At 33.7% G+C, this 14,023-nt stretch overlaps 1 protein-coding gene across 2 annotated transcripts in view; it reads left to right on the top strand.

Annotated features, from left to right (window-relative positions):
* The window catches only part of LOC143238313 (Na(+)/citrate cotransporter-like), a 69,537-nt gene that overhangs the window by 19,602 nt on the left and 35,912 nt on the right, over positions 1-14,023 (top strand). For both annotated transcript variants that reach the window (XM_076478414.1, XM_076478415.1), the window contains exon 2: positions 10,179-10,328. In XM_076478414.1, the coding sequence (XP_076334529.1) occupies positions 10,179-10,328 (150 nt within the window). The remainder of the gene's footprint in view (positions 1-10,178; positions 10,329-14,023) is intronic.

Here is a 14,023-nt window from a genome sequence, read left to right as displayed (position 1 = left end):
TAGAATTTTATGACAAACCCCTTGTCAACAAGTTGTTACTAAAAATAATTCGCGCTGTCGGAAAAGTATCTGTAGTAGTAATGATTTAGTTAAAAGTAACTTTCGTAGTTGATGATTTCCATTACTTATTGTTAATAATTTTTCATAGAAGTGTGTCACATTTTAAGAACTGCAAATCTCGGAGTGTCCCTGTCTCGTGACTGAAACATGGCATCCAAAACAAATTGTGGAAATAGAATTTCACGTTAATCTTTCATGTACCGCCAGTCAGTGTCAGAACTTAATAACTACATGTAGACTGAACTAGCAGTAGCGAATGGTCCACGAGTACATATGGTATCACTCACTGAGGTATAGAATATCGATGAAATTCACCTAAGTTTACTAACCTTGTTATTATTCTCTCTCCACATAAGTATGACTCTTGTTGCGTTTTTCCATGGCTCGTTACCGCTTCCAAACATTACCAAACTTGTCGTTTCAAACGGTAACAAGAGAGAATCCTCAACAGCCGCGGCATTTGAAATTCTTTTAGACAGGAGTAGAGTACATTAATTAAAGATACCTTTGTTTCCTTTTTACTTGTTATATTTTGTACACAAGCAATGCCAATCATGAGATGAGCGTATACCCGATTTAACTGTGGTACTTATAAGGATCTCTACCAACTTACTCTGAAATGAAAGTTCTTTTAAGATTAGTATAAATTAAACTGTGAGAACTTTTGCATGTTCAAATACATCAATCGAAAGAATTCAACCTTCTGAATGGAAAACTGTAATTAGTTCTCAAATCGATCAGGAGATAACGGAGCTATGAGCTAAAAGTCTGTAGTTGGAAAAACAAAAAACTCAAGCCGTTCTATGAGCCGCTCATGCGCGGCTCAAAAGCAAACAAAGTTTGTATAATATCATTTATGTTTGTAAAAAAATAAATAAATAAATGCAATAAACAGTTTATCACAAAACAGGTGCTCTAGTGGTCAAAATATATTTGAAAAACAAAACAACGACTAAGTATTTCAAAATTCGAATTATTGTCACAAAGATGGTTTTACGTTTTATAGATTACATAGCAGCGACGTTGCAGAACTTTATCCGACGATTTCTAAAAATTTAAGGTAAAGGGAAAAGTAAGATTTTTACTAATGTAAAAGGTATCTTGATGTTCTAACGGATTTATTATTATGGATTTATTTTACTATCTGTTTGTTTCAGTTTAATATTTATTTAGAAATGCATATAACTTAGTGTTAAATGTGTATTGTGAAAGTCACGCTTTTTCTCTAAATTTGTAGAAAATTCTCGAGCGTACGAATCAACAACATATGTTTTACATTGTTGCCTACTGAACTTTCGAGAACTTCACCTAAAGATAATAAATCGACGCGCCAGGTGGCACAATAATAATATTGTTAGCTGGTTAAAGTCAGTATACTATAAACCTCGAAAGCTATAACTGTGATAAACGCTTATTACTCACAAAACTACAGGTATTTTACCAGAAACGTTTATAGATTTCGAACTTTACAGACTTCAGTAAATTAAATTTAGATGTTAGTATTAAATATTTCCGTCGGGAAAAAACACACGTGTGAAAAATAGAGCCAGTTAGCAGTCTCGTCAGTGAAGTTTATCTGTGTATCAACATAAAATAAATTTGCGCCTCGTGAACCGTCAATAAACTCTTCCAGGCCTGATAGAAGACTCAGTATTGTTTTAAGTTTGTAAAACTCTTTTTGTGTAAACCACTATTTGTAATAACCGTTATTCTAAATTATATTGTTGTTTGTATGTTAGAATTTATTTTTGTGTGCATCAATCTTATTGACAAATATCATAAATTTCATACATGCCTACATCTAATTAACGTCTGAATTCAAATTAACATTTCTGGCTATTCGAAATTGTAATATCTAATGTACGTAACAATGTCAACTAAACGGTTTACAGCAAATTACACAGTTAGGAAAAAGTTTAATGTAAAAAATACAATAACCGAATACAATCTAACCTATTTAAAATAAAAGCCCATGTGTCATGTCACGACGCGCTTGATTTCTCAAATTATTATAATAAAAGCCACCCAAAATGTATTTATCTAGATAGAACAATTCGATTACTGTCTGCAAAATATGATTTGGGTGACGGGGTGTAAGGGATCACTGAAACCTTATAAGTGAAGCGAGTGTTGGTAGAATAATCCTAAAGTGGTAATGTTGGATCATCTAGTCTAGCGGAAAATGCATTAAGTTTATCATTAAACGAAAAATATCGATTGAATTTTAAACGTGTTTTGTTTGTTTTTTTGAATTTCGCACAAAGTTACACGAGGGCTATCTACGCTAGCCGTCCCTAATTTAGCAGTGTAAGACTAGAGGAAAGGCAACTAGTCATCAACATCCACCGCCAACTCTTGGGCTACACTTTTACCAACGAATAGTGGGATTGACCGTCACATTATAACGCCCCTACGGCTGAAAAGGCGAGCATGTTTGGTGCGACGGGGATTCGAACCCGAGACCCTCAGATTACGAGTCGAACGCCTTAACCCACCTGGTCATGCCGGGCCAATTTTTTAAAAACTTAAATAGTTTTTAAATTTAGCTATTAAGGGTTTCAATAATAATAGTTTTAAATTATGTATATTTTTAATCAACGGACACTATAAATTAAGAAATCAAAAAATATTTTTCCAATTTGTTGTAATATATTTCATTTCATACTTTCAATACATAAACTAATAATATTAGGTTATACTTTTGTTGCTAAGCAACATGACGCAAAAGCGATTGTTGGAACGTGCTTTTCTATATATTAGAAGTCATTAATCTAACTTATTTTTACCAATGATTATTCTATGGTTACGCCACGAATTCATTTCATGAATTATCTTAATTTTTATCGGATCACAAAAGACCTCCACCGATGTTCGACTTCTCTGAACTGCACTTTTCTGCCTCTTTGTTGATAGTTTGATTTCACAAAATTTATTTATTTCTCTTAGCTTTGAAATGTGAAGTTATGGTATAGTATGGGTTAGGACGGTAGTACTTGTCCCGTCATTTTTGACGCGCTGTACGCTAGTTCTTATATAATAATGAGAAAGAATATAAGTAGAAAGACAAGTATAAATAATCGAATATATCAAAACCCATTCACTTCCGTGAAAACTTTAGTTTTTTAACCACGTATATAAATTTTTTTCTTTAAATTTTTTGTTAGCGCGTATGCAACAACTACGTAAATACAAGTAAGAGACGTTGCAACTCGTAAAAATTAAGCTAGCGATGCTTCAATAAAAACTATTCTCTGTACGACATAATTATGTTTAATAAACTATGTAATATAAATTTCATGAAGTACTTATTTTTTGTTTACATGCGATATTTGTCCCTAATTTTAAAGTAAAAGACTAGATGAAAAACAGCTAGTTGTCATTACCACCGCCAGGTCTTCAGCTACTCGTTACCAAAAAATAATGTAATTAATCGTAACATTATAACTCCCCCAAAGCTGAAAGAATGAGAGTGTTTGATGACGGGATTTTAACCCAAGACGCTCAGATTGCCAATGGAGTACCCTAACTACTATGTCATGCCAGGCATCCAATAAATGTATAAACAACATCAGGTCACACTTTATAAGTTTCACATCATAACTTTAGTTTATTTGTCTTAAATTAACATCTTAATCTAATCTTCTTTTCTTATTTATTTTCACTCAAAAACATATGAAGCAGTACAAAACTATAAGTTTTTTTTTTTTTACACAATCAAACATAACTCTCTTTGGGTGAATTTACAGGTCATTTTCTATCTTTTCAATGCAGGATGTAGTGGGAGCTTACAAAATATATGTTTTGTTAGCCTAATAAGAAAAAACAAACATGTTCTACTTTACAGTGATGTTTTTTTTTTAATTATACATGTATCAAAATATAACTTTAATAGACTGATAATACATTATAAACTTTATTTTTCTATGACATCAGAACCGGAATTGGTTAAATGATCATTTAACTAGAAAGTGAGATGAGTAAAAATGCTGATGTGTTGTGTTTACAATAAAACGTTCTTCAAGTCTTGTAAGGTTTGAACGAGTAAAACACAAACAGTTAATAAAATCTCAATTAACCATCCATACTTCTAGTTTTAAAATATTTCCATAATAAATATTTGCCTTTAAAGCTCGCCACCCGCTAGTACAGCGGGTAAGTCTACGGATTTACAACGCTAAAATCAGGGGTTCGACTCCTCTCGGTGAGCTCAGCAGATAGCCCGATGTGGCTTTGCTATAAGAAAAACACACAAGACTAGTATCCTTATTTTAGTGACTCAATATACCTCTTGTTTCCAGACGTAGATACTTCTTTGTTATATTGTATACTAATGTCTGAGATACATGAGATACGCCTTAAAGATCGCTTTCACATTAGTCGGTGAACATAATTTCCATTTGTATACGTTCACTTTTATGTTCTATGGTTCATGTTTCGCATGGTGTTAAAAGATATTTAGAAAAGAATATAACATAATTTCCATCTGCGTCAAACCCTCAAGGAAAAAAATTTTGGTTTGGTTTGTTTTGAATTTCGCGCAAAGCTACACGAGGGTTATCTGCACTAGCCGTCCCTAATTTAACAATGTAAGACTAGACTCTAGAGGGAAGGCAGCTAGTCATCACTACCCACCGCCAACTCTTGGGCTACAGGAAAAAAAAATACTAACTCATAAAAGCAAAAAAAAAAGTGTCAAAATCTTTTGGGGTGAAAATAGAATTAAAAATAATGAAACGGTAAAGTGCTCAAAATGTAATTCATGTCTCTTGATGGCTGCTGTAACTGTTTAAGTTGTTTCGTTATTATACAGAACATTGTAATTTTAAAATTCCGAATGATATGATTGATCAAGTGATGTACAATAGAAACATCACCAAATATTTTATTACAAAAAAAAAACACAAGTACAAATTATGACTGGCTAATGTGGATAAAAAATGGCAAGGTTATTATTCAAAAAATGTTCGGCGTCTTTTGCTTAATAATTGCTACAAATAACCCCTCTAGTAATGTATGCTGGCTCGGCATGGTTAGGGCACTCGACTCCATAATCTGAGGGTCACAGGTTCGGATCCCTGTCACACTAAACATACACCCTTTCAATCGTTGGTACATTATAATGTTACGGTCAATTCCACTATTCGTTGGTAAAGAAGTAGAGTAGCCCAAGGTGCCTTCCCTCTAGTATAAATTAGGGACGGCTAGTGCAGGTAACCCTCGTGTAGCTTTGCACGATATTCAATAAACAAACAAACAAGTAACGTGCAGACTTTTCCTTATGAGTTTATAATCTAAATATGCATATGTGTGTAAGTATATATACTTACATGCATATATGTTTGCATTGAGGTTCAAATATATTCTACTATCTGGCATATAATATTTACGTCATTTTTTTTTTTTTCAAATAACAAAGCATAATGGAACAATAATAATAAAACTGACTCCGTTTCATATTAGGTGTCATCTTACGTTAAAACAATCAGTTAATGTCACTCAATATAATGTATTGAAATACATGCCAGTCTCTTTAATTTTTTAATATTCTTAAAAAAAGCGCAATAATTAATTTTCACGAATCTGTCGCCAGAGGTGAGAGTTTGTTTTCACCTATGTGTGTTTGTATCTATGAATGTGTGTCTGTTAACAAGATTTATCGAAAACGACTGAATGGATTTGAACGAAAATTTGTATACATTTTGGCTACGCTCCAGTTTAAAAGTGATTAGCTTATGGAGTATCAAGGTCAGAGAAAATTAAAAAAAAATCTCAATTTGTTAAAGGAGAACCCGTTTTTACACTATTTTTTCACTGTAACTCAATCGAAAATGATATGATCTTGATGAAACGTGGTGGACGTTTGTATAATATTGTTCTTCACTGTCCTACCAGCCAAAAATGGCCCGTGTTCATTGACAACAACAGACATAAGAATACATTTTCATATGTTTTGAAAGCCGAATATGATCGATGCTGCGTGGCGAAAGTATGCGCTCTACCAAGTAGCCCTCTAGTTTTTAATCGTTTCATATGTAACTCTTTAAATAGTTTTTAGTTAATGTTATTCTTTGTTTAAGTTTATTCTTTGTGGAACTTCCGCGTAAAAAGACCCGGCATAGGTAGATGGTTAAGGAGTTCGACTCGTAATCTGAGGGTCGCGGGTTCGAATCCCCGTTACACCCAAAATGCTCGCCCTTTCAGCCGTAGGAGCATTATAATGTTACGGTCAATCTCACTATTTATTGGTAAAAGAGTAGCCCAAGAGTTGGCGGTGAATGGTGATGACTAGCTGCCTTTCTTCAAGTCTTACACTGATAAATTAGGGACGGCTAGCACAGATATCCCTCGTGTAGCTTTGCGCGACATCCAAAACAAACCCAAGCCAACCTAGTAAAAAATTGCGCTTTACAAAACTCTGGACTTTTCCTTTCCACAAAAAAAATTATCTTGGTTTACCAGGAGTCAAATATTTCATCTTCTTAATACCGTTTTCATTACGACTAAAATAATTTGAATGGAAATAATCTACTATCCATGGTTTTTAATTTACAAGTGAATATAAGGACAATGTTTCTGATTCTGGAATTGGTTTGTTATAGCTCTTAATGAACTTGATTTAAAACCCACTCATTATTTATGAGAGTATTACAGATATGAAAAGCAACCGTAACCTAAGAGCAGCATATGACAACGAGAAAGGTACATGAAGTAAAGCTATATACTTTAAATTCCGGGCCCATTATCCATATCGTATTTTAACACTAAAATCAGATAAAGCATGAACCACGTGGCTGTAGTAAGTGTCAATTGACAGAGAAGACTGATTCGAAATGTCTTTCCAACGTTGTTGTTTATCAATTACACTTAACGATTTACCAACACGTCTATTAATTCCACACCTAAAACATTTTTTTAAACTAAATTGTAGCTTGTTTGAAAATATCATATACGTGAAAGGTCAGAAATTGATTTCTGATTCATCTTGGACACGTTCTTTACAGATGCTATGTACAAAAATCTGCCATCTGTTTTTGAAGTAGATGAGAACAAAGAAAACGAGTTATAAAGTATTGCTTTCTCACTGCAGATGTAAAAAGCAAACTACAAATATATGCAAAAGAAGTTTAGTCAACGAGCTAACATTAGTCTGTTGTCTTATCACTTGGAACTTAAAACTTGGAATGCCAAGCTTTCTACTTTTTACTCTTTAATTGATGACCTGCTCACTGAAAATGTTTTTAGGCAATAAATTAGGGTTTAGAAAACCAGCAAAAAAATAGTTTGACTTAATCTATGCAGCTTTAATAGCAATTTCATTGAACAATTCCTACGCGGTGTAAAATATATGATTTAAACAATTTTTTCTTACTTTATTTTACATGTTGTATTCTTGTGATATATGTGTTGGATTAGAATAACTTGGCATCATTTTACGTTATTGTAATCTCCGAACAACTTCTGAACTCTAGAAATAACGGAAAGTTATCCATAAAAAGGGCATAACAATAAGAAGGCTTGCATAGCAATTAGTGTGTGTGTGTTTTTTTCTTATAGCAAAGCCACATCGGGTTATCTGCTGAGCCCCCCGAGGGGAATCGAACCCCTGATTTTAGCGTTGTAAATCTGTACACATACCGCTGTACTAGCGGAGGGCACGTAGTAATGCAAAACAATTATAAATAAATTAGATTCTCGAGTTTTTCTTTTATATTTTTCAACATTTATCGTAATATTTTTAAGTATAATTGATTATTATTTGAATCAATTATTTATTACAAGTTTAGAATTAGCAGTAGTTGAATCTTATTATACAGTATAAAGCTGTTAATAATTTACGAAAAGTGCTTTGATGAATTAATTTTGAAAAAAATAATTGATGAAAAAATTGCATTAATGTCAACAATTATGTGTATGTATACACATATAAAACTGTTTACGAAATTGAGTACACAGCCAATGTTATTTGTTCATTTACTGATTTCTCATAATTTACTGTATAATTGTTATAATCAGGTTTATATAACAATTTACTCATGTGTTGTCATGATGTTTAGCTTGCATGTTCGAATAATAATTCGTCCATGGATCAAGCAAAGCTGTTTTTTATTTTTTGAATAACCTTTTTTTATATGGATTTTACTTCCTTTGGCTATATCTGTTGAAAACAAGATTAGTATTATTCATGACAGTAATTACATTTTTTCAAGCAGCTAAAACAGATACTTAACTGGATTCGAACTCCTGTTTTTGCTTACCGACATAACGAATGTCACACGCCTCCTTTCCCTTATAATTTTCATTTAATTGCATTTGTCAGAATGATCATAAAATTAGAGTGAACTGTATTAGATAACGTAATTAAATAAATTACTATATTGTCTTCCAATGGAACAGCGATAGATCTATAGACTTACAACGCTAAAATCTGAGGTACGATTCCTTGTGGTAGACACAGAAGATAGCCCAGTGTGGCTTTTCTCAGAAACAATCAATCAAAATTCAACATATGCGTCGTGATATATTGAAACAGTTCATTGAAACTTGTATACTTTATTTCAATCTTTAAAAAAATGTCCTCATGCGAGTAAATTCCAACTGAACTAAGCGAACAAAGTGAAACTTCAGTAGCAGTTCTAAGTAACTAAATATAATATTATCTAGCTTGCTCAGTTGATATAGTTAAACTTGTAGGTTGCTTGATAAAATAAAAATGTAACCATATAGTGAAATTCTTCATACCAGTGTAAACCTAGAAACGTTTTCAGAGACTTATAGATATGGCCTTATAGGCAAGTTTTTGACACTGCTATTGGCAGTGACGTGCAAATGATAGTGGCTGTGGGGACTCAATCCCCTGCCTTCCTGCACTTGTGTCCTCAAAGTGTCCTTTTCTCTATGTCAAAAAAACAAAGTCAACAATTGCTTGCTGCTAGTTACTGAGGAGAGGGTAGCTTTCAGAATTAAAATGAAATGCACACAGAGACTTGCAGGTCTTTATAGCTCAAAAAACAAAACATTTGTATGCTATTAAATACATATATAATTCGTTGTTTATATTTAAATAGTAAAAATGTTTATAAGACCAAATGAATGGGAATAAAAGAGGATATGTTTGCTCATGTGGTTTTTTTTTTACCATATGTCAGTGTATCTTAACCATTTTTGCATCACGGACCCTTTGAGAATCTAAGTTGAAATCTCTAGAACCCTCCCCAAAAAAAATATACATAGAACATACGCGCACACATACACACAAAATAATGAAGGAGAAAATGGATTTTTCTTGATGACGAGAAACCGACTTGAAATAAAAATGTATCTCAGAACGGCTGATATAGGTATTAACACTTTTTCTGATAAGGAGAGAACAACGTTTCGACCATTTTAGGTCATCTTCAGGTTTAGAAAATGGATTTTTGCCACAGGTTCATGAACCCCATGAAGTTCTTCCATGGACCACCGGTTAAGAATCCGCACCCTAGGTGTACCAAAGATAGCCAACAATTCCCGTAGTCTCCTCCAATACTGCCCTTCTCGTTAAAACAAAACACACAAAAAACTTGTTTCACGTTGCTTAAAAAGTTCCCTATTTGTCAATACGTCCCTGTATATTACTGATATAACACGATGACTATCTGTGTTAGCCGTCCCTAATTTAGCAATGTAAGACTAGAGGGAAAACAGTTAGTTACCACCACCCACCGTCAACCTTTGGGCTACTCTTTTACCAACGAATGGGGGGATTGACCGTCACATTATAACACCCCACGACTGAAAAAGCGAGCATGTTTGGTGCGCTGGGGGATTCGAACCCGCGCCCCTCAAATTACGAGTCGAGCACCTTAACCACCTGACCATGCCGGGCTGATAGTGAATATTGAAACATATTTTATAGTTTTTCCTAACATGAAAAGCAACACTTGAGTATTTACAACATTTATGAACTACATGTTGTATGTTAAATTATCTTGCTTTTCATCGATTATGTTCACGATGGCATTAAAATAAAGTTTTTTTATGGGATACTATTTCTGAAAAACTAATTTAGAGACTTATAATGCAGTTTTATATTTTAAATTACCCATAAAAATTATATTTCTTGTATCTGAATATTGCAGGAGGCTAGGTGTGCCTATGTAGTAATATTGATGGCTGTCTACTGGATGACAGAGCCTCTCCCCCTAGCGGTGACAGCATTACTTCCTGTGGCATTGTTTCCGCTTCTACAAGTAATAACAACTGATAAAGCATGCTATCCATATCTTCAGGTAAGTTCCCGACAACTCTGAATGCATTCTGCGACGGCCTGCAATGTGCGACAGTATAAATATATGTATTTTCAGTAATATGTTTATAGATTGATAGAGGTCGCAGTACTATACGTGAAGTATATATAAATTTTCCAAGAATGAATGAACCGTAACTTTTCTTCAAAATACTCGAGTTCCTTGAGGATGCATATATGTATTCTGTTGTCAATGGCAGCTTAGCTGACAAGAGTTTCAAAAGCTAAAAGAAAACGTATTTACCATACTTCTTTCTTTGGACAAGCCAAGAACGTCAGCGTAATGGAGTGACTCAAAAAGTACCATCACATGCAAACGTGCTTGCACGCGCGTGCACACACATTTCAACATCTGAAGCTTACACTTGGTATTAAGTAGTGATCCTAAAAGATCGCATGAAACTGTATAAGACAATCTAAACATATTTTCCATAATACCTCATAATGAACAAATCTTTCCTGGTATTCCTCTTACCTTTTTAAACTAATACTAAGTTCGCTCAAAAGCAGGTCAATTGTTAGCAGAAAAACTCAATTTTTCCAAATGTACCAGTCAAAAAAACTAATATAAGGTCAATGATGGGTCTACCTCTCTAGACGAAAGTCTGTTAGTTACCTAGTGAATTTAACATTTTGGTCACTAATATTCAACAGACCAATGAAACACAAAGAGCTTTAGAATGGTAACAACTAAAACATTTACATTCCTAAAGTAGTGTTTACTTGAAGACATTGTCAGGTATCTCGAAAATAAAGTATAGAATAAGAAACAAGTTTTGTAAAAAAAATTAATGAAATAACTTTGAAGAAAGAGCTTCCTTATCATAAAACAGTTGAAAGAATTATGTAACTTTTGTTATACTCAAATTGACGTGAAAGTTATTTTGAAACACAATATCAGACTAAAGAAATCCGCTACAAAGCGCGTGTAGGCCCTGAATGGCCAAGTGGGTTAAGGCGTTCAACAGGTAATCTGAGGGTCGCGGGTTCGAATCTCCGTCGCACTAAACATGCTCGCTTTTTCAATTGTGGGAGCGTTATAAAATTTCGGGCAAAGCTACACGAGAGCTATCTGTACTAGCCGTCCCTAATTTAGCAGTGTAAGAATGGAGGAAATGACAGTTAATCATTATCACCCACCGCCAACTGGTTTCGTTTGAAGCTACTCTTTACATAACTGACGTCAAACAACGAATAGTAGTTTTGGATGTGAACTTTCTGCGTCCAACAAACCATTCTTTCAATCTTTCCGTTCATAAAAACAATTTATTCAAGCTCTGGACTACAGAGCAGCTTCAAGAGAGCAAATATTTAATTTGCCAAGGATCAGAAAGGCATTGAATCATTCAACAGGCATATTAATCCATTCTCCAATCAAACCTACTTTCATTTCCTTCGGGAACGTCAAGATATAGTTAAAGATTGACTTGTAATGGTTAACGGTTTGGAGCTTATCAGTCTCCAAGAAGTTTCCGTAGTGCAGACTAGTCTTTAAGTATAAGTAAGACGAACGACTTCTTTGTGCCTTGCATGTTCATTGGGAAGTAGAAAAATAACCCTTAAAATTATTATAATATATTCCTTATTTCTATCTTCCGCAAAAGTTCCACTACAATTAACTTGAAACTTATTATTGAGTTGTGTGATTTAACTACCTTGCTGTTTAGTGCCTTGTTTACTCACCAGGGCTATAGTTATTGCATTATAAGGTTTTTTTAGACTATTTTGGGTTATTTGCTAATGACCAAGCCCATATTAAAAAAACGTAGCCCATACAATGGTGAATTGGGCACTTCTTTGTGACCTTTTACAATTATACAAAATACTTGTGTACATGCGTTTTACACTTTCGTAACTAAAATTTCCAGATTACTCACTTTTATTTTTAAAAAATCAGTTTACAATATGAGAAATCAAAGTAAAGAAATCTAAGTAGTTATTTCTTGATTTGTAGCTTGTTTTCGTGTCATTTATGTAAAGTACTTCACATTTAAAAGCGAACGTGAAATAAATATGAACATTTTAAATAAAATCTTTCTCATTATTTTGTATTACCTAGTGACGGCAGTAAAATTGAGATTTGTTGTTGTTGTTGTTGACAACAAGAACAATGAGGTTGCTTCAAAGATAAACACCCAACAGTAATAAGTAAGTTTTGTGAGTTGTTTTTAATAAGTGAATTGTTTAGAAAATCATTTTCAATAGGAGACTGACATAGCATGTCCACGTGGTTAGGGCTCTCTACTCAGAATCTGAGGGTCGTGGGTTCGAATCTCCGTCACATCAAACATACTCGCCTTTTCAGTCGTGAGGTCGTTATAATGTTACGGTCAGTCCCACTAGTCGTTGTTAAAAAAAGAATAGCCCAAGAGTTGGCAACAGTGGGTAGTGATGACTAACTGTCTTCCCTCTAATTTTTTTACTATTAAATAAGGGACTGCTAGCGCAGATGCCCCTCGTGTAGCTTTACGTGAAATTTAAACCAATATGTTAATTATGTCGGAATTTTTATTTTTTTAACAAACAAATTGTTTCGGAGATTCTTATTTCAGTACGAATAAAATATTTCGGAAATATGTTTAGACTTTCTTTGATACTAAAATGTTTTACAGTATTTTCCTGTTTCGATATGCGGCATGCTTAAATAAGTAAAATCGATTAATGTGAAAATATATTTTTAGAATGCGTTACTGTTTTCTATAGTTTGGGCTGTATCATTAAACATTTTAAAAGAAATTAGAACCCACTAGTCTCATCCAGCATCAGATTCTTGGTTGATTTTCATTACGATTTTTAGTTTTATGTAGATTATCCACGTTTATGAAGTCTGTGTCGATAAGATTTTATAATAGAATTTTTAAAGGAAAACGTAGCAACTTTACTCAGTGTTCCAAAATTAGATGTTACAAATCCTGAAGAATATTAAGTTATGAATCTTGAAAACTTTTAAGAGCCAATATTAGCTACTTTTCTCTTTGTGTCAAGCCTAAATTGGTTTATGTCCCATCAGGGTGCATTTAAATCAACAATAATAATACCTGTAACGTTAAGTGTCCTTTACATAACATCATTTTAGCGTCTACTAACTAGCAAACAACACACTACTGTGTAGAAGTGCGAGTGGTTAAAATAGGTAACTCCTTCAGGCGGTCTGGTACCTTCTTCGGGGTTAATAGTACCATTTTAGGAGCTACCATATGATATAAATAAACTAGCAAATACTTCCTCTGCACGTCTTTGCAACTCTATGAAACTAAGATTTATTATTAATTCTCTCTCCATTTGAATTACTCTCGAAGATTGTAAAAATACTTTTTCTATCCACAACATCGGTATATTGCAAGCCAAATATTTTAACGTCTCTTAGAAAGCAAAAAATAGACTTCAGAGTAAGCCGTACTTCTATTTTCAGTGGTCACAAAAATTAAATACGCCTTTAATTATATGGATAATTTCACCTTTTAATTTATTCATAGAAGTGTGCTTGATCCCTGCTATGTGCTTTGTTTTTTTTTTAATTTTCCGCAAAGCTAGCCGTCCGTGATTTATCAGTATAAGACTAGAAGGAAGATAGCTAGTCATCACTACCCACCGCCAACTCTTGGGCTACTCTTTTACCAAAAAATAGTGGAATTGACCGTCACATTATAAAGCTCCCGCGGCGAGGATGTTTAGTCT

Source organism: Tachypleus tridentatus, chromosome 13, assembly GCF_004210375.1.
Source record: "Tachypleus tridentatus isolate NWPU-2018 chromosome 13, ASM421037v1, whole genome shotgun sequence".
Taxonomy (NCBI): domain Eukaryota; kingdom Metazoa; phylum Arthropoda; class Merostomata; order Xiphosura; family Limulidae; genus Tachypleus; species Tachypleus tridentatus.
Note: the sequence above shows the minus strand (reverse complement) of the source record. Positions and strands in the feature narration are given on the sequence as shown.